This window comes from Lactuca saligna, chromosome 2, assembly GCF_052625555.1.
Source record: "Lactuca saligna cultivar CGN05327 chromosome 2, ASM5262555v1, whole genome shotgun sequence".
NCBI classification, from domain to species: domain Eukaryota; kingdom Viridiplantae; phylum Streptophyta; class Magnoliopsida; order Asterales; family Asteraceae; genus Lactuca; species Lactuca saligna.
The window spans coordinates 2,102,976-2,122,852 of NC_136418.1; the positions used below are offsets into that span (position 1 = coordinate 2,102,976).

The 19,877-nt window shown below is 34.9% G+C and overlaps 1 protein-coding gene and 1 pseudogene across 1 annotated transcript; both read right to left on the bottom strand.

Moving 5' to 3' along the window:
* Positions 1–12,864: 12,864 nt before the first annotated feature.
* On the bottom strand, positions 12,865–14,602 carry LOC145028731 (monolignol oxidoreductase AtBBE-like 13 pseudogene; annotated as a pseudogene).
* A 1,495-nt stretch (positions 14,603–16,097) lies between these two features.
* LOC145030579 (outer envelope pore protein 21B, chloroplastic-like) lies at positions 16,098–18,488 on the bottom strand. Its single transcript, XM_078978950.1, has 5 exons — positions 18,208–18,488; positions 17,861–17,935; positions 17,618–17,770; positions 16,974–17,072; positions 16,098–16,365 (listed from the first exon to the last, which is right to left on the bottom strand). The coding sequence occupies exons 1-5, from the start codon at positions 18,358–18,360 to the stop codon at positions 16,282–16,284; spliced, it is 564 nt and encodes a 187-aa protein (XP_078835076.1). The 5' UTR covers positions 18,361–18,488; the 3' UTR covers positions 16,098–16,281.
* Between the last annotated feature and the right edge of the window lie 1,389 nt (positions 18,489–19,877).

Genomic DNA, 19,877 nt, shown 5'->3' on the forward strand with positions numbered 1-19,877 from the left:
TTCATCACACAATAAGTTAAGAAAAATATCATCACATAGTTTTGAGGGGGATTTGAAAGTTTCTTCAGAAAAATTCAAAAAGTCAAAGTCAAATGCTTCATCATCGAAGTCAGAGTCTCTTGAAGGAATGTCTTCTCAGCGACCTTAGGCCCTTTAGGCTTCTTAGTTCCAAAAGTAGAAGGCATTTGTTTCATCAAAAAATAAAAAATAAAAAATTTGTTAGTTCAAACTTGGAACTCCATAGAAGAAGATAACCACCCTTAGAAGCATCAATTTCTTGTTTCCGTACACGTACCTTTCTACTCCACCTTCCTTCACCAACGATTTTGGAGCTTCAAAATGCAAATTGGGGATCGTGCAACCTTTCTCAGCATCAAACCCTTCTCGAATGCATGAAACCTTTTATCAGTGACGGTTCGTAAAAGGTGATGGCTAGGGAATATGTTAGTGGTGACCGGATAATACATGTAACCTGCTTGTCACAGGGTATTATCTCTCAAGTGATAATTGCACAAAAATATCGTGTCCACAGTCAACGAAAAAATAAAATCATTTTCCAATTTAGTGCCAAAAACATGAGACTTTAGTTTCTAGCATGTACAAGCAAAGGAGGTACATAAGTTTTCAAGTACTATGAACAAAAAGATAAGACACTTCTACTTTATATCTTGAAGCTAACATCTTTTGCATTTATCCCTCTTCGGTTGAAAAATGTGATAATGGATGAGATAAGCTCAGCTTCTTCCTGTAGGATATACACACAAATGGTTGAACTTATTAATATTGAACATTAGACGAAGGATAATAGCATCCAACCATACTATCCAAAAAGAGAACATAGGAAGAACTCCAATTTAAGAAAAACATCGTACAAGATAGTCGTAAAAAAGAAAAAGCCAAGGAAACAAACAATAATGTCATGTTTAGTTTGCCTTTGTGACCGAATGGGAATTCAAGAATCCGACCCAAACTTTGATGCCTTGTTTGATTTACAAATTTTGAATATATAATTTTGGACAAAAGTAACCTTCACCTTCACCATTTAAAACGGTTTTGCAATCTTGAATAGATCCACAAAGAGGTACAAGGGTGACTGAAAGGCAAGTTTGTTTCCAATAATGATGATGACAAAAAGGTTGAATCAAAACTAAAAGCACATTTTTTTGGTTTAATAGAATGACTACAATATGATGTTAAGGAAATAAGTGAATGTAACAGATTAAAGTGTAAAAATTATTATAACTTCTTGAAAATGGTACCATTGCTCGCTAAATAGCAGAAATGGTAACCTTCTAAGAAGATGATTACACTGATAACGTTGTTATGATGTAATGAAATCTAATCTTCTGAAACCAGTACCCGATCCACCACATTCCCATCTTAATCATGCCTCCCTAAAACTATCATATTATGGACCTTTTCTCTTCATCTGATGAGACCTACCACAAAGAAAATTTAACAAACAATGTTGTTTAATTTGTTAATCTTATAAAAAATAAACATAAAGACTCATCTTCCTGAAGTGATCAATTTAACAAACAATGTTGTTTAATTTGTTAATCTTATAAAAAAAATAAACATAAAGACTCATCTTCCTGAAGTGATCAATAATAGGTTTAAAGTTTGTTGGTTATTTGTCATCAAAGCATCAATACAAGTTATATTTCCATTTCGTGCTTTTAAGCATATTATTTAATGTAGATTTTAGGTTGCAAAATTAAATATAAATCAATGATGAACAATCAAAGTCATCGTAATAAGATATATTAGTTTAACGATTAAAAAAATACGTTGAAAAGCATACCAATGAGAAGTCCAGAAATACCCATACCTTCTATGGAAGCAAGCTCTATAAGTTTATCCCGCATGTAAAAAGGAACTGCAATTAACAACCTTTAAATCTACAGTAGGAACAATCTTGTATAGTATAATGTTAAAGATGCAATGCCCTTATATGCATGCATATATGTTCAAACTACCAAATATAATAACTTCAAGTTTCATATAACTATGTAATTTACCCTTGAATTTGATGAACTATGGAGGCATGATGGAGAAATGTGACATCCCCAATTTCGCGGCCAGAAAAGACCGATTTTTTTATGCTTTGTTTTAAAATCAGAGTAATCCTTTTTAAGGAAAACAGTTGCGGAATTTGTCCCAAAAACAAAATATGATAACCATTTATCAAAACATTTCTCAAAGAGAATGTATTTTCATTAAATAATAAAACCTCGGGATGTCATGTTCCGATACAGACCAAAAGCATAAACAATATAAATTAGACCTTACAAAAGTTATTTATAACTACTGATCTATAATCCAAATTCTCTCGTCAAGTCCACCAACTTATACCCTTGTGCCATTACTTGTAATGCAAAGAAAACTGAGTGGGTCAGGCTTGGGAGCCTGGTGAGCATATAGGGTTTTCAACCCACAATAATATAATTATTATATTCAATCATCAAACAATCAACCCAATTACCCATCCCCATTATCTTCGTTTATTCTTAAGTACCTTCCCTAAAGAATTATCCTAAGGGTCAACTCCTACATCGTATTTACCTCTCATCTCCTTACATCACATTTCCTTATATGTTTGTTCCTAAGGATCATCGCATGAATACATAGCCACAACATCACCTGGACTAGTAATTTATAATAAGGGTTAGCTATCATCGCATGAATACGCAGCCACAACATCGCTTGGACTGGTAATTCATAATAAGGGTTAGACTATCATCGCATGAATACGCAGCCACAACATCGCCTGGACTAGTAATTCATAATAAGGGTTAGTCTATCATCGCATGAATACGTAGCCACAACATCGCCTGGACTCGTAATTCATAATAAGGGTTAGACTATCATCGCATGAATACGTAGCCACAACATCGCCTCGACTCGTAATTCATAATAAGGGTTAAACTATCATCGCATGAATACGTAGCCACAACATCGCCTGGACTGGTAATTCATAACCTATCTATCATCACCTAATTATACTCACCTTTCTATCATCACCTATCTCTCATCACCTAATTATCATCACCTATTTCTCATCACCTAATTATCATCACACGTCATCTAATTCATCTACCTATGTTCTACCCAACATATTTGTAGATATAAAATACATATACATATTAACTCATTTATCACCTATATAAAACATCCATTCCACGCTCATCTCAAATAAACAACAATATATAAACACATAGCACGTATTTCATAGCAAATACTTAATATATATATATATATATATATATATATATATATATATATATATATATATATATATATATATGTTAGAAGAAAGTGATCACATACTCACCCAAAACATATACTTAATACATTCACACAATACTTGTATTAACAACTTTATACATTCACACGTATAAACAACTTTATATTATACACATAGAACGTATTTTATAAAATACTTCATATCTATGTGTAAGATGAAAGTGACTATACACTCACTTGATCAGAAGATGATCGGACAGCACTATGGCTCTAAGAGTAGATATTCTTTGGTGAAACCGGGATTACTTCACACACCGGGTTTCTCGCGGATAGAGCTTCGACTCGAAAACTCTTTTCTTCTCGGGATCTTCGGGTTTCGGAACTTGCTTCGGGTCTTGGGGTTGATACCGGGGCTTAGGGGGTTAAAATAGGGCTTAGAGGGTATATCGGGAGTGGGAGAGAAGGGATGGAGCAACCATAGTCGGCTGGCCCTTCAAATCTATTTATAGGGCAAAATTGGCCCTTACCACGTCGTGGAACCTTTTTCCCGTCGTGGGCTTGGTCGTCACTACATACGTCATCGCAAGTTGCGTCTGGGGGACTCTCGGAGGTGTCAGGAGACTTGCCACGTCGTGGCATTGCTTGGCACGTTGTGGTCTCTGACACAGCTTTGGGGTTCGCGCCCCGAACTTCAGAAATTTATAACTTTCGCATACGAACTCCGTTTTCGACGTTCTTTATATCGACGCGAAGGTGAGATTATGCTATACAACTCTCGTTAGACTCCATTGGCTAATTTTGCCTTTATTTTTAATATATTATAATTATATTAGTTATATATTATTTTTAGTAGGCCGGGACAGGAAAACTCCGTTCGAAATTCATAACTCCTTCATCTGAACTCCATTTTCGTCTATCTTTTTATCGTTGGAATACTATCGACGAGATCTTCGAATCTCGTTTAGATTATTTCGGTTAAGAATCACTCGATCTCATATTCGAGTATTCGGGCTGCGTACCGCTGAGTCGAAACTTCGGAAAATCATAACTTCCTCATACGAAGTCAGATTTGGTCGTTCTTTTTACACACGATCTCGGTTTAACGTATTCTACAACTTTCATTTAAATCGCTAAGTTCAAATATCGATCTAACGTAAATTCACTATTTACATCGCGATGTGTCGTACCGGTTCTGTCGCGAAACTTCGACAGGTCATAACTTCTTCGTTATAACTCGGATTTCGGCGTTCTTTATATGTACGAAATCCTTGTAACATATAATACAACTTAGTTAAGATTAATCCTTCTAAATAATATTCCATCAAAAAGTCATTTTTAATGCTTATCGTCTCTAAATTGACTAGTCCGGATCTGCGGGCGTTACAAGAAAATTGGTTCGTATTGTGCATAATAATTAATATGACTAATATTATAAAAGCCCTAAATTTTTAACGTGTAATTGGAAAAAGCCCTAATATTTTTTTTATTATTGCTATAGCCACAACTTTCTCGTAAAATTATCACTCTAGCACACTTAACGAGTTTCATGATTAACTTGGTTAATTTTTTTGCAAAATCAATCCTAAAAGGTTTAAATTTGGTCCTTGAGGTTTGCAAAAAATTAAACCACATGGTTTTTTAACTTAATTTTTTCGTTTTTTGTAAACTTTATTTATTTTTGTTTTTTCATAAATATATATACATTATTTATTTATTTTTTTAATAATTTGTTTTTTTACCTTTTGTTTTCTATTTGTAAACTAGAAAATAGATTTAGGGTGAAAATAATCTTGTTAATTGTACACCTATTACAAGAAGATGTCAAAGTATATAAAGAGGCAGGATCCCTAGACATATGAAACCCTACGGGCCCATGGGCTAAAACTAGGTTAATGCATATGTACAATATTTACATTCCAATACTCCCCCTCAAGCTGGATCATAAATGTTATACATTCCCAGCTTGTTACAAATTGCAGATATCCGCAAACCAGGTAAAGCTTTGGTAAAGACATCAGCTAGTTGGCTTCCTGTTCGAACATGAGGAGTACAGATGGTTCCATCTTCTAGCTTTTCACAAGTGAAATGACAATCTACTTCGATATGTTTAGTCCTTTCGTGAAACATGGGATTGTTTGCAATATGGATAGCCGCCTCATTATCACAATATAGGTTTCATTGGTTTTGATTGAGAAAACCCAATTTCACCTAACAAATTTCGTACCCATATCAGCTCACATGTAGTTTGAGCCATAGCCCTGTATTCAGATTCGGCACTTGATCGTGAAACGACATTTTGCTTTTTACTTTTCCATGAAACTAGGTTCCCTCCGATAAATACACAATAACCTGTGGTAGACCGTCTGTTTGTAGGATCTCCATTGTAATCAGCATCTGTGAACCCTTCAATGACATGATGACCATGATTTTGATATAGGATGCCATGACCTGGAGCACCCTTTAGGTACTCTAGAATATGAGTAACCGCATCCCAATGAGAAGTTCGAGGTGACGACATAAACTGACTTACAACATTCACTGGAAAAGCAATGTCTGGACGTGTAATCGTCAAATAGTTAAGTTTTCCCACAACTCTTCTATATATCTTTGGGTTCTCAAGTGAATCTCCATCGTCTGCTTTCAATTTAATATTCGGAACCATTGGTGACTCACAAGACTTTGTTTCAATCATCCCAGAATCTCTCAGAATATCCAAGCAATATTTCCGTTGAGACAAACAGATCCCTTTTTGAGTATGAGAGACCTCAATTCCCAAAAAATATTTTAAAGGACCTAGGTCCTTGGTTTGAAATCGAGATGCAAGAAAATCTTTCAGTTTCTTGATTCCAGTTCCATCACTCCCAGTAATCACAATATCATCAACAGACACCACTAGCAGTATGCATCCAGAAGAAGATGAAGCAAAGAACATAGAATGATCATAAGAGCTTCTTCGTAAGCCAAACTCTGTTACCACAACATTAAACCGTCCAAACCAAGCCCGAGGGGATTGCTTTAAACCATACAATGATTTAAGCAACTTACAAACCCTGCCATACTCCCCCTGAGCAACAAACCCAGGTGGTTGATCCATATAAACCTCCTCATGTAAATCACCATGTAGGAAGGCATTCTTCACATCCAGTTGGTGAAGGGCCCAGTCATAAGTAGCAGCTAATGAAATGAACAAGCGGATGGAAGATACCTTAGCCACAGGAGAGAATGTCTTTGAGTAGTCAGCCCCATAAGTTTGAGCATATCCTTTAGCAACCAACCGTATCTTCAGACGAGCCACAAATCCATCCGAGTTGACTTTCACCGTGAATACCCATTTACAACCGATCGCCTTTTTACCTACAGGTAATTCTACCAACTCCCATGTATTATTATGATCAAGAGCATTGATTTCATCAATCATAGCATCCTGCCATCCAGAATGGTTCAAGGCTTCACCAATCGTTTTAGGAACATGTATAGTATCAAGTGTAGAGATCATAGAGCGTGAAGCTGGAGACAGTTTACCATAGGATACGAAAGAGGCTATAGGGTATGTACATGAACGCTTACCTTTCCTTAGGGCAATTGGAACATCAAGATCAGGTTCCAGTGTATCGGAAGGTGATGAATCGCTCATAGCAAGAGTCTCATCGGTACTTGGATTTGCAGAAGAAGATGGTAGGATCGGGAGTTGATGTAGGTCGTTGGCGTCTATATACGTGAATAATAGGTGGCTTAGTATGCTCTTCACGTTGTGTAGAGTTACATGGGCTAGGAGACTCAGGAGAAGGTATGGTATATACCAACAGATCATCAGACACTCTTGGGTTGGAACAATTGGTCATAGGAAAGAAGGGTATATTTTCATGAAATGTAACATCTCGAGATACAATGTACCGATTGAGTGTAGGAGAGAAGCACTTGTAGCCTTTCTGAAGTCTAGAGTAACCAAGGAAGACACATTTCAAGGACTTCGGATCCAACTTGGTTAGGTGTGGTCGGGTATCACGAACAAAACACGTACTACCGGAGATCCTTAGTTCGACAGGAAACAATGACTTTGTAGGAAATAGAATCGAGAGTGGACTCATACCATCCAAGACAACAGAAGGAATTCTATTAATGAGAAAACAAGAAGTAGAAAGCGCATCAGCCCAATAAGTTTTAGGGACAGACATGTGAAATAGAAGAGCCCGAGCTACCTCTAAAAGATGACGATTTTTTCGTTCTACGACCCCATTTTGGGCTGGTGTGTCAACACAGGAAGACTTATGAAGAATACCATTTTGAAGCATGTAAGACTGAAATGTTTGAGACAAATATTCTTTTGCGTTATCACTACGAAGGGTTTGGATGGCGGTTTTAAATTGTGTTTTAAAATAAAGCCAGGTAGTACGTGAATAATCATCAACAAATGTAACAAAATATTTAAACCCAAGTTTTGAAGTAACAGGGCATGGTCCCCAAACATCATAATGGACTAACTCAAATGGGGATGAAACCCGCTTATTGACTCTTGGACTTAAATGAATACGTTGGTGTTTAGCAAACTGACAAGACTTACACTGTAAAGACGTTAAATAAGAAAACTGAGGACACAACTTCTTTAGATTCTGCAGAGACGGATGGCCTAATCGACAATGAAATTCAAATGGGGATGAAGTGGATGATGCCAAAGAGTAAGGTGTTGGATGTTTGAATATGTATAGGCCATCAGATTCCTGTCCTCTACCAATAATCTTCTTCGTCGACAGATCCTGAAAGACATAATAATCAGGAAAGAATGAGACACAACACTTTAAGGCACAAGTAATTTTGCTAACTGATAACAAATTGAACGAGAAATTTGGTAGACTCAATACAGAGGATAAGGAAACAGATGGCGTAAGTTCAATAGTGCCAGAACCAAGAACATGTGGGGTAGACCCATCAGCGATCGTGACATGAGATGAAGATGTGTGTTTATCAAGACTAGAGAAGAGGGTAGGATTACGTGTCATGTGATCTGAGGCACCCGAATCGATTACCCATTTTGAGGCAGAAGATAATAGGCATGTATTAGGGTTACCTTTTTCAGCAAATGTAACAGTTGGACCAGTGGAGTTCTCAGTCTTTAAAAGGCGTGCATATTCTTCTGCAGGTATGGTAATAGTGTTGTCTGATGCAGAAGCAACATGTGCTGATGAGCTTTTCTGATTTCTAGACAAGAGCTTCTTACAAGCGCGTTTGGTGTGACCAAAATCATGACAATAATAACACTCAACGTCATCAGAAGTGGAGATAGCAACCCGTGATTCTGTAGTTCAGTCACTATGACCACCTCTAGAACCCCCTCTGTGACCCCCAAGGGATCCTCCTTGGGAGCCACCATGAAATCCTCCTCGATTAACCAAAGCACTATTATGATCAGAAGGTTGTGGAGACTGAATATTCTCATTTCGAAGAACATGAGCAAATGTTTCTTGAAGGGAAGGAATCGCGGATTCATTCAAAAACTGAGATCTAATAGAGTCGAATTCTGGTCGCAAACCAGTCAAAAAACTGATTACAGCCACTTGTTCCCTCTGAGTCTGCATAGCTTGGACATCAGCACTCAAGGGAAGAAGAAAGTTGAGCTCCTCATATACTTTCTTAAATTCCATGACATAAGTGGTGAGTGATCGATCTTGTTGTTCCCCTCGATGAAAGGACTTACTGTAACGCCTGTGTTTCTGGGCTTGCCATTTTTAGCAATGTAATAGTCTAGGTTAACCTTTGTAACCCAATTTGAAATAAAAAAACGTATTATTTGAGTATTATGTGTTTCGTGCTTAATTGATTAATTATGTGATATGATTAATTAAGAATAAAATGAGCGTCAAAATTTAAGTGTAAAATAAACTCAATATCTTTGGATAATGTTGTAGTAGTTGAAACAAGGTTTTCGAATATATATAGAACGCCCAAATCTAACTTCGTATGAGGAAGTTATGATTTTCTGAAGTTTCGACTTGGCAGTATGCAACCCGAATACTCGATTTGAGATCGATCAGTTTTTAGATGAAACAATCTAAACGAGAATCGAAGATCTCGTTGTTAGTAGCGAAACGATGAAAAGCTAGGCGAGAACGGACGTCGGACAAAGAAGTTATGAATTTATAAAGAAATTTTACTGTCCCGGCCTCCTAAAAATAAATAATAAAAATAAATTCAAAATTAGCCGATGGAGTCTAAATGAAAGTTGTAGAGTATGGCCTGACCTACGCGTGGATATAAAGAACGTCGAAAACGGAGCTCGTATGCGAAAGTTACACAATTTAGAAGTTTGACGAGTCAAATTACGCTGAGCGTAATTTGAGTACGCCCAGCGTACTCAAGAGGATGCAACTTGTCTGACCAATACTCGAGTGCCACTGATCGACGCATGCAGTGACGTCAAAGTACGCCCAGCGTACTGAGTACGCCCAGCGTAATCCCAAACCCAGCAGCCTATAAATAGAAACCAATATCAGCCATTTTCCCTTGTTCAAACTCTTTCTTCTCTCATCTTTTGCCTCAATTTGCGTGCCGTGTATACCCCGAAGCCCCGGTAATATTCCCGAACCCCGAAGCAAGATCCCGAAGAGCGTTATTCCCGAGCCGAAGCCCTGCCCGCGAAGAGCCGGTTTTTGTGAAGATCTTCCAGATCTACGGAGAAACACCTCTTCCGCAAGCCGTAGTGCTGCCTGATCATCTTCTGATCAAGTGAGTGTGTAGTTATTTTCATTCCAACACAATATTATGAAGTATTTTATATAAAATACGTGCTACGTGTATATATTTTGTTGTTATATGTGTGAATGTATATTTACTCTCTTCTATCTCATAGATCTGATTTATTCTCTATGAAATATGTGTTATGTGTGTGTGGCTCATCTGTTATGTGGAATATGTATTGATTAAAGCATGCTATACAGGTTTTTTTAAACTATGTATAAAAATGTATATTTTTATCTACTAATATGTTGGGTAGAACATGGGTAGATAGTTGGTGTGTAATAAACAGATGAGAGGCCTCGGTGTTGTTGGTGTTATTCTAGTCATTCAGCATAGTATGGATGACGACCACGAACTATTCTAGACTGTCTTGTGGAACACTAGCAGGCTCATAACCTGTAGGTGTTGTGAACGACGTGTTCACCGGTGTACTCTATCCCCCACATAGTTGCCTTTAGGACACTTATTGTTGAGGAAGCCCCTCTGCAGTAATGTCCGTCTCGAATGAAAATCCTGAATTAGGTTCCTTATAATAGATGTTATTTTTAGGAACGTAAAGTGAGGATAACGGGAACGGGTAATCGGGTTTATTATTGATTGTTGAAATTAAATATTTATTGTGGGTTGAAAACCCTATATGCTCACCAGGCTCCCAATCCTGACCCACTCAGTTGATTTGTTTTACAGGAAGTGGCGCAAGAGCTTAAGATGGGCGAAATATCAAGTTGTTTTGTTTACAAGTCTGTATATATATATATATATATATATATATATATATATATATATATATATATATATATTGTTGAATGACTTGTAATGCTATCGTTTATGCTTTATGATCTGTATCGGAACATGACATCCCGACCTTTGATTGTCAAATGAAATCATATCTCTTTATGGAATGTTTTGATAAATATCTATTTTATCATGTTTTGTTTTTGGGAACAAATTCCGCATCTCTTTTAAAAACTAAAATGATTTAATCTGAAAACGTTTAAAAAGCATAAATGAAATCGGTCTTTTTTGGCCGAGATTTTGGGGATGTCACACTTACAAACACTATAGATTCGTGAGATGTTGCTTTGTCCAGAATATAAGAAGTTAAGATAGTCCATAAGTTCTTTCACATATTCACAGTGACTAACCAGAGAAGAGACAGAAGGCTTAACAGTATTGACAATCTGCAAATACAAACGAGCATCACTTTGTAGCCACAAATCAGAATCATCACCTTTGGGGGGATCAGATGTCAAATGAGAAGCCATTCCCATGCTTCGGAGGTAGCTCTGAATAGTTTTGTTCCACTCAAAGAAATTGGAGCCATTAAGTTTGTTGTCGGTGAGTCTAGCAATTACCGGAAGCAACTCAGGTACTCGTGGACCACTACTGCTAGATGATTTGTCTCCTCCGGACATCTTTACGAACTAGAAACAAATAAGAAAAGAGAACGGCACTCACAGGATGCCCTAATCAGGAAACGGTGCACTTACAAGGTACTGGAACACTGATGAACAGTACCAATGAACAGTGTCGAAATAGTGCTCGATGAACCGTACTTCGTGAACAGTACTCTCAATGCAAAAAACCCTCCAACCCTAAACCTCGCTCTGATACCATGTAAACTAGAAAATAGATTTAGAGTGAAAATAACCTTGTTAATTGTACACCTATTACAAGAAGATGTCAGGGTATATAAAGAGGCAGGATCCCTAGACATATGAAACCCTACAGGCCCATGGGCTAAAACTAGGTTAATGCATATGTACAATATTTACATTCCAATACTATTTTTTTTTCTATTATGGTTTTTCTAATATTTTTATTTATTTTGATTCAAGTAAACGAACTTGAATTCAATTTGAATTACTATAACAAATTTTTTTTTATAGAGACCGACTATTATTATACTTTTTGTTCTTTCTTTTAGTTTATTATCAAATTGAAAAATATTATATTGAATTTAAACTATTGATATCACATATAGAAATATGATTTAATTTGCAAGTTATATAACACATTGAAACACTAATTCTTAATAAACAATCTAATTTTTTTAATTTTTACTTTTTCGTAACATAAATATAATAGCACTAAAGAAAAAAAGAATAAAAAGAAAATAAGTTGGACCGAAATTACAAATATATACATAAATATTTTATTTACTTGAATAAAATAAAAAAGTTACAAAAACTATAAATTATCAAAATTATAATATACTCTAATATATTAATACATTTTATGTTTTTTGAAAAAGATCAATAAAAAGTTAAAAATACTGAGAAAAATAATTGGAAAACAAAATAAGAAAAAAATAAATAAAAAAAAGAAAAAACTAAAAATATAATACGAAAAGAAAAATAAAAAAAAACAAAAAAAAGACGGAAAACAAACTCTAATATACTCTATATATAGTTATATACGCTAGAAAATAGAAACAACATGTAAAAAAATCAAATTGTTGAAAAGTTAAAAAATTGAAATTAAATAAAGTATATATAAAAAAAGAAAATAAAAAACGTATGTACATTTATTATAAAAAATAAAAATAAAAACTCGAAAATAAATAAAGTATATAAAAAACGAAAAAAAAAAAAGTTAAAAAATCATGTGGTGTAATTTTTTGCAAACCTTAAGGATCAAATTTGAACTTTTTAGGACTTATTTTGCATAAAAATAACCAAGTTAACCATGAAACTCGTTAAGTGGGCTAGAACGATAAGTTATGATCATAACAATAATAAAAAAAATATTAGGGCGTTTTACAATTACGCGTTAAAAATTTAGGCTTTTCTAATATTAGTGCTAGTTAATAATTAACCACATTTTGGTTTTCCTTAGTGATGCAAATCCACATTTATGAGATATAATTAAAGCGTAGCCACATACAAAGGCATGAATATGACAAACAAAATTAATGCATTATTCATAATTGATTCTACTAACTAGTCCCTCTCGACAATCTCGGAATACTCTGTTCATGGATGAAGAAGTAATCAGGGTCGAAATCAGCCTTGATTGCCACCAGCCTCTCGAAGTTATCTTTGAAATACATCTTTCCCCAAGAAAGTCTTTTATCATCTATATCGTAAATGAATTCATGTTTATCATTCCTTCCAAGATCGAGATCTCTGAAGTTTGCATAGGCTTCTCTTGGAGAATTTGAAACATATTGGGTCATGCATTCGTAGAGCTTCCGAAGCACACCGACATGCTTCTCCTCCATTACAGGATCCATCCATGATGCTACATACTGAATCTTGAAAAGAACCCCTTTTCTGTGAGGAAACGGGGTCGATGACTCTAAAATCTCGTTCATCATTCCTCCATATGGATTCCATATCATCAATGGACTTCCTTCTTCATTCATTATCTTCCAGATTTCATCTAACCCTGATTCCGGAATTACTTGTCTCACAAAATCTGATTTTGCTTTAAAATAGTTCAAGAAAGATGGTTTTCCTTCAAGGAGGACAGAAGGTGGCACGTTTCTTGGGTATCCAGCGAAGAACATTACAGATTCTATCCAACTCATTTCAATACAATCCTCTTTCTGTAGACCCAGCTCGGGAAAATTCACGTTCATGATCTGCATGAGTCTATCTATTCCACCAAGAAACAATGCTTCGTAAGTTGTACTTACTGTTTTATTAGTTGTACCCGATACATTCGATCCAGCCAAAGTGACTTTGATAAAGAGATCTTCGTTAATAACCGAACCCACTTCTTGCCATTTGTAAAGAATCTTGGTGGCGTCTTGTTCTAATGTTTTGGTAACAGCGAACACAGTCACAGTTTCAGGGACATTGACGAGTTCTAGTTTCCATGAAACAATGATTCCAAAACTACCCCCGCCACCACCACGTATAGCCCAAAAAACATCTTCCCCCATCAATTTCCGATCAAGAATATCTCCATTTGCGTTTATGATTCTTGCATCTAACACATTATCCGCTGCAAGACCATATTTCCTCATCATCGTTCCATACCCACCTCCGGTGACATGTCCACCGACACCCAAACTCGTGCAAATCCCAGCTGGAAATCCTAGGGTTTTGCTTCTCTCCGCCACTCGATAGTAAAGCTCGCCGATGGTGGCTCCGGCCTCCACCCAAACAGAATTTTCAGTAGTATCGACGTTAATACCACGCATCTTTGACAAGTCAATTACGACAAAACTAGAATTCATAACTGATGTGTATGACAACCCTTCGTAATCATGCCCTCCACTTCTAACCCGAACTTGAATCCCGAGCTTTTTGGCACAAATAACTGCGGTTTGGATCTGGGTTTCATTCAATGGAGTGAAAATAGCTTCGGGTTTGGGAGTTGATTGGGTTGTGAAGCGAAGATTTATGGCTCTGGAGGTGAGAAGTGGGGTGAAGTCGGCGGAGTCAGGGGTGAGGAAAGTGTTGGGGACTAGGATGTCGGAAAGACATTGCAAAAAGGTTTCTTGGATTTGATGTGAATATGAAAATGAAGTAAGTGATAGTAGTAGGAAAAGAACAAATCTTGAAGAAGCCATGTTTTTTTTCTGCATGAGATGGAGGGTCAAATACAATTTTATATTGACGAAGGTTTGACCAAATAAAGGTAAAGTTAATTTGGGCAGTTTTCTCTTTATTCATTAAGGTGGTGTCATTGAATTTTGCAATTTAATAACATCTTAATAAGTTCTTTACTTCTTTAAGTGACATTTAACAAAAAAATTGAGTTCTTGAAGATTTTGTTTACGTTGGTAAATAGACTTCTTTTGAAACGTTTAAGAACATCAGAAGAAGAAGAAAAAAAAAAACATTTAATAAATAGAGTAAATTACACGAATGGTCCTAGGGTAAGTTGTGTGTTTGGTCTTTAACTATTTTTTTAACTCGGAAGATTTCTGCTGTTTGCTTTTGCTATGCTTTTGGTCTCTGTCTTACCTAAAAAGACTACTTTACCTTTGATTTTTTAATTTATTTAAATAAACACACCCCAACCTCACCCCCATCACTTTATCTTACATTACCCACAATTTTTCCCTATTTAAATGATAGTCTTTTTAGGTAAGACATGGTTCAAATGCATAACAAAAACAACAATATGGACCTTCTGAGTTAAAAAAAATTAGTTAAAGACCAAACGCGCAAATTATCCCAATCCATAGGACCATTCGTGTAATTTACTCTAATAAATAAAATGTTACATGTGGTAGAAGTTGGAACTTAACATTAAAATTTTACTATAACAGAAACAGTAGTCGAGACCCAAGAATAATCATTTATATCTCTTTTTATTTTTCTTTTCAAAAGCTAATGACAAGAAAATCTTTTGACCTTTGATTATATTTTGGAAAAAGTTGGAATTTTATCCATTAACATTCATCTCAATAGCAGTCAAACACACCAAATGTTACAAAGGTTCGAAAATAAGGTGTTTTGATAAACAAAAAATCTCAATTTCTCAAAGATCATGTAAATTCACTTTCCCCTATTGATATTTCTCCTCTACGCCTAAGCTTCAAAAAATTCAATGTGGGATAATCCTTTAGTTTATATTTTATATTATTGGCACAAAACAGAAAGCACATTACTAGAGAGTATATAATTGTTTAATAGATAGTATATGGTTGTTTAACAACCTGAAAAAGTCTTAGGTGTTGTTTGTTTTTTTGAAATCAAAATGTCTGCAATCTGCGGACCACATCTGCAAGCCTCTGCGACAGAAGAGATGGACCAAATGTCTGCAGTCTGCAATAAGAAGACTGTTTGTTTTTAACGTCTGCGGGCCGTTAAAATAAATTGAATTTTTAAACTTAATTTCATGTTATAAACATTAAAAATGCATTTTTAACAAAAAAATGAAAGAAAAAAAAAACTGCACGATGGCCATTTTTTTTTTGGTTTAGGTTAAAATAAGGTCTGAAGACCTTTGAAGACACTGGCCCATGTCTGCGCCAGGAAGACCTCGCACAGACGTTTTCTGATCTGCGCACTTCCAAAAAACAAACAATCTGCGAGGGCATACATCTGCGCGTTGTCTGCGCGGCGCAGACAAAAGTGGTTGCGCAGATCTTCACACAAAAAACAAACAGCCCCTTAGAATTGGGGAAATATGAGTATAATATTTTTTAGCCCAATGGATTAACATGAGACAAAAATACACTATATGGCATTAACAAGATGACTGATTGTGAATAATAACAAGCATGTATCAAAAATCTTAATTTAGGAGTTTTGGGCTAATTCTACAAACCTACACATTAGTTCTTTTTTTTCTTTGCAATTGTGACTTGTTAGAAAACAACAACATAATGAATTGTCCATCTCATAGGTGGTATCTCACATTCCATCTTCCATTAATATCAACATTAAATGTCCAATTGTTTTCCCTGACTTGTACATACGGAATCTGCAACAAAAAGACACATGAGATTACAAACATTACCAATAAAATTAACAAACAAAAAAAAAATTATTATTATTATTATTAGAGAAGGCAACTAATTACAATTTTACATGTTGATAAGTTACAAAATGCCAAATGACATAATACCAATGCATTTTATTCTCTCTACCAATATGGACAATCTACTTTATTTTTATCCATCATAGCAACCTACTTACATTTTTAACTCAGAATAGCTATTTACTTATGTTTTTTTTTTTTTTTTTTATCTAAAACAACGCCATTTTATTCTTCTTTTACAAATAATAGCAATGTATTTATATTTGTTACATATTGCTATTATCATTTAAAACCTTCAATTGAAGATACATTGCAATCTATGTGTAAAGAATATAAGTATGTTGCTATTATAGGTTACATATTGCTATTATCTGTTAAAAAGGGAAGTACATTATTATCATGGGTAAGGAGTAGCTGCAAGAAAGCTGATTTTGAAGGTTTATATAAATTTACATCACTATCCCTATCTTTCATTGCATGATTATATGAATTATGATCCTTCAAAGTTTCAATAATTATTTTCAAAAAGACACATTAAATATGGAAAATACCTTGTCAACGATTTCCAAGCCAAGTTTGAGTCTTACATCTTGGTCTTTCTGAAAATCTAGCATGTTCCATACCAACTCAAGAGCTCCCTGTGGTGTTGGCTGTTTAAGAAATAAGCAAAAAAGAAAATAACTTTTAGATATTACACAATAATATTCATACCTTGAACACTAGCTAATTAAGAAGGTAACATTTTTTGTTTATGGAAAATAAATCTTGATTTGAAGTTTTCAAATGTGTGATTTATGTCATTTCTGTGAAAATGGACAAAACTTGGATTATATTCAATAGTTTATAACCTCTTAAATTGCTTTAGTTAAAAAAAAAAAAGGATCATTACTTTGATAATAGTTTAGACCATGGTATTTGTTATATGCTAGAAACAGTCATGTACTTCCATTGATTTGTTTTTATATCATAGACCTTCATGTCTTCTTTTTACAGCATTGTTACTTTGAATTATCTACCCAATTATAACAATGTCATACAAATACAAAGCATATTTCTTGCTTATAGCCCTTTAATATAAAATTTATATATGAATTTGAAAAGATAGGCAAAACAACGTTGGCAGGTCAACCCAATTTCTTTTGACCCATTACTTGACCTGCTATTATAATATCGAGACAATAAAATTTCCACACACCTGAGTCAACTCTTGGTCAATATTGCAACGCCCTTTAAGAACAAAGTTCACATCACGATTGAATGAAACTGGATATGCTTTTTTCCCACGCAAGGTGCAATGGAGATTTTCATTTTTATCATAATGCAATCCAGCTCCAAGGCTAGCTGAAAGCTATATCAAGTAAGTAGATGTGTTAAAGATTGTTAATTTAAGCCTAGTTTGCTAAAAAATTCATAACTTAAGGGTAGAAATGTAACATACAGTAGGATAGGAGTGTCTAACAAGTGCACATAAGAAAGTTGGAAGCCCAGTTCCTGTATCAAGCTCTCCGCTAAGCTGCAATATTGGAGAATTAGATGTCAACGTAAAGCACAAGTTTTTGAAATCCCTAATTTGAACCGGAGTTAATCTTCTTATCAAATTAATCAAAATGCAACAGAATCAAGAGCTGATTTCTTGCAGTAACGTCATTGCTAGATAAAACCCAAACAGAAATCCTGAACTCCTTATGATCAACAAAAACAAAATCAAATAAAGACAGTTCAAAATTGCTGCCAGTAACGATAATCAAAAGATAGTGTTTCAAACAAATGGTGTGAATTTGCGACCTGAAGTAGCGTGTTAGAATCGATTTGGAGCTTCTGCTTAGCGTGGATTTTGAGGGCACTTACATCTCCGGCGTACTTCACCGTAGGAGGATTCTTGTTTGTGGCGATCCTGAGAGCGCGTGATTCTCCACCGTATCTTAAGGAAGTATCCATTTCTGCGAGGTGGATTATTAGAAGCTGTTGGTAAAACTAAAACCCTAGCTATGGCGGAGGTTCATTTATATACTGTACTTCAGGCGTAAGCAATTTTGTCCCTCTTGTGGATAAAAAGCCAACGGAGCAAAAACTGGAAGTTTGGGGTTTGGACAATAAATTTAGTTTTGTTGTTTTAGAGATCTCCTTATTTTGTTTTGTAGACTTTAGATAGTTACTTATTATAAAATAATACTTTATCCCTCATAAAAACTTAAAGTAACAAATAATCTTTTTAAAATACTTAAACAACAATCATATACTTATAAGTCATAAAATAATAGTTCCTTATACACACATATTTTTTTTTCGAGATAAAACTTAGAAGTGTGATTAATAACTAAACAATTTTACCATATTAACTTAGAAGTGTGATTAATAATCGAACAATTTTACCATATTACGGTTAGCATTATTCACTATTTGGATAAAACCGAATTGTCCAATTAGACAATTTGGATTGAACTATTTGGTTCGAATAATCGGATCTTTGGATTGGTATTCAACAAAACCAAATTATTGTTTTGGATTTTGAATTGGTTTTGGTTTATTAAATAAGAACCGAATAGTCCAAAAAAACCGTATAAACATTTATTATTTATTTATTTACAATATATATCTATAGTTATTTATTAATTTTGTTATTTATTTTTTCAAATAGGTTCAAAACGTTTCACCTGATAAAAAAACATTAATATGTATTTTCTCTCAAAAGTTTTCTTTTAAATATAATATATCTTCTTATTAGTTGTTTATAAATTTCAAATCACAACTAAATAATTTGTTTTCGCTTCTTGTGTAAAGTTCAGTAATATTATAATTGTATGTCGTTTTAAAATGTTTCGGTTTTTGAAAACCGAATTATAAAAACCGATGTGACAACTCGAAATTTCTATCTTGTACAAACTATTCACTTCAATCAAAGTCAGACTTGTTTCTGCTAACTTTTAGCACTGTTTAGAGTCTGTTTGAGCATTCTAAGCTTAATACACCAAGGGACCAAGTGTTAGAATGGGTCAACTAAAGTTCTAAACCATTGATCAAGCCATAAACCCTCAAATGAGGAGTTTACGGCCAGGACCATGAGTTTACAGCCGTAAACTCATGATAGCCGTAAACTTCAGCCTATAAGTATGATCTTTGGTCCATTTTTCTGCACTTTTTCCATTTCTAAGGCTTGGAACTCGAAAACTCTCTCAAGAACATCAAGAACACTTAGGTGTTTTGGGCCGAAAACACCCTCCTTTGCCTTCAAATCGTAAGTATGACTTCCTTATACTTGTTATCTAGTTAAGACTCAAAATGCTAGCCTTGAAATCAAGCTTTTCCAAGAACATGAGGTGTTTGCGGCCAAGAGCATCTCCCTTGGCCGTAAACCCTAGTTTGTGGTGCATTTGGACCTTAAGCTCTTCCTAAGGCTTGGACATGAACCTACAACCCTTCTTCAATACTTTTTGCCCATTAAAACACCCATATGC

Coding starts and splice junctions, on each gene's coding strand:
- LOC145030579 (XM_078978950.1), bottom strand. CDS start 18,360: ATGGATACTTCCTTAAGATACGGTGGAGAATCACGCGCTCTCAGGATC. Junction 17,073..17,617: donor TTGACCAAGAGTTGACTCAG/GTGTGTGGAAAT, acceptor TTTCTTAAACAG/CCAACACCACAGGGAGCTCT. Junction 16,366..16,973: donor GCTTGGAAATCGTTGACAAG/GTATTTTCCATA, acceptor TTTTTGTTGCAG/ATTCCGTATGTACAAGTCAG.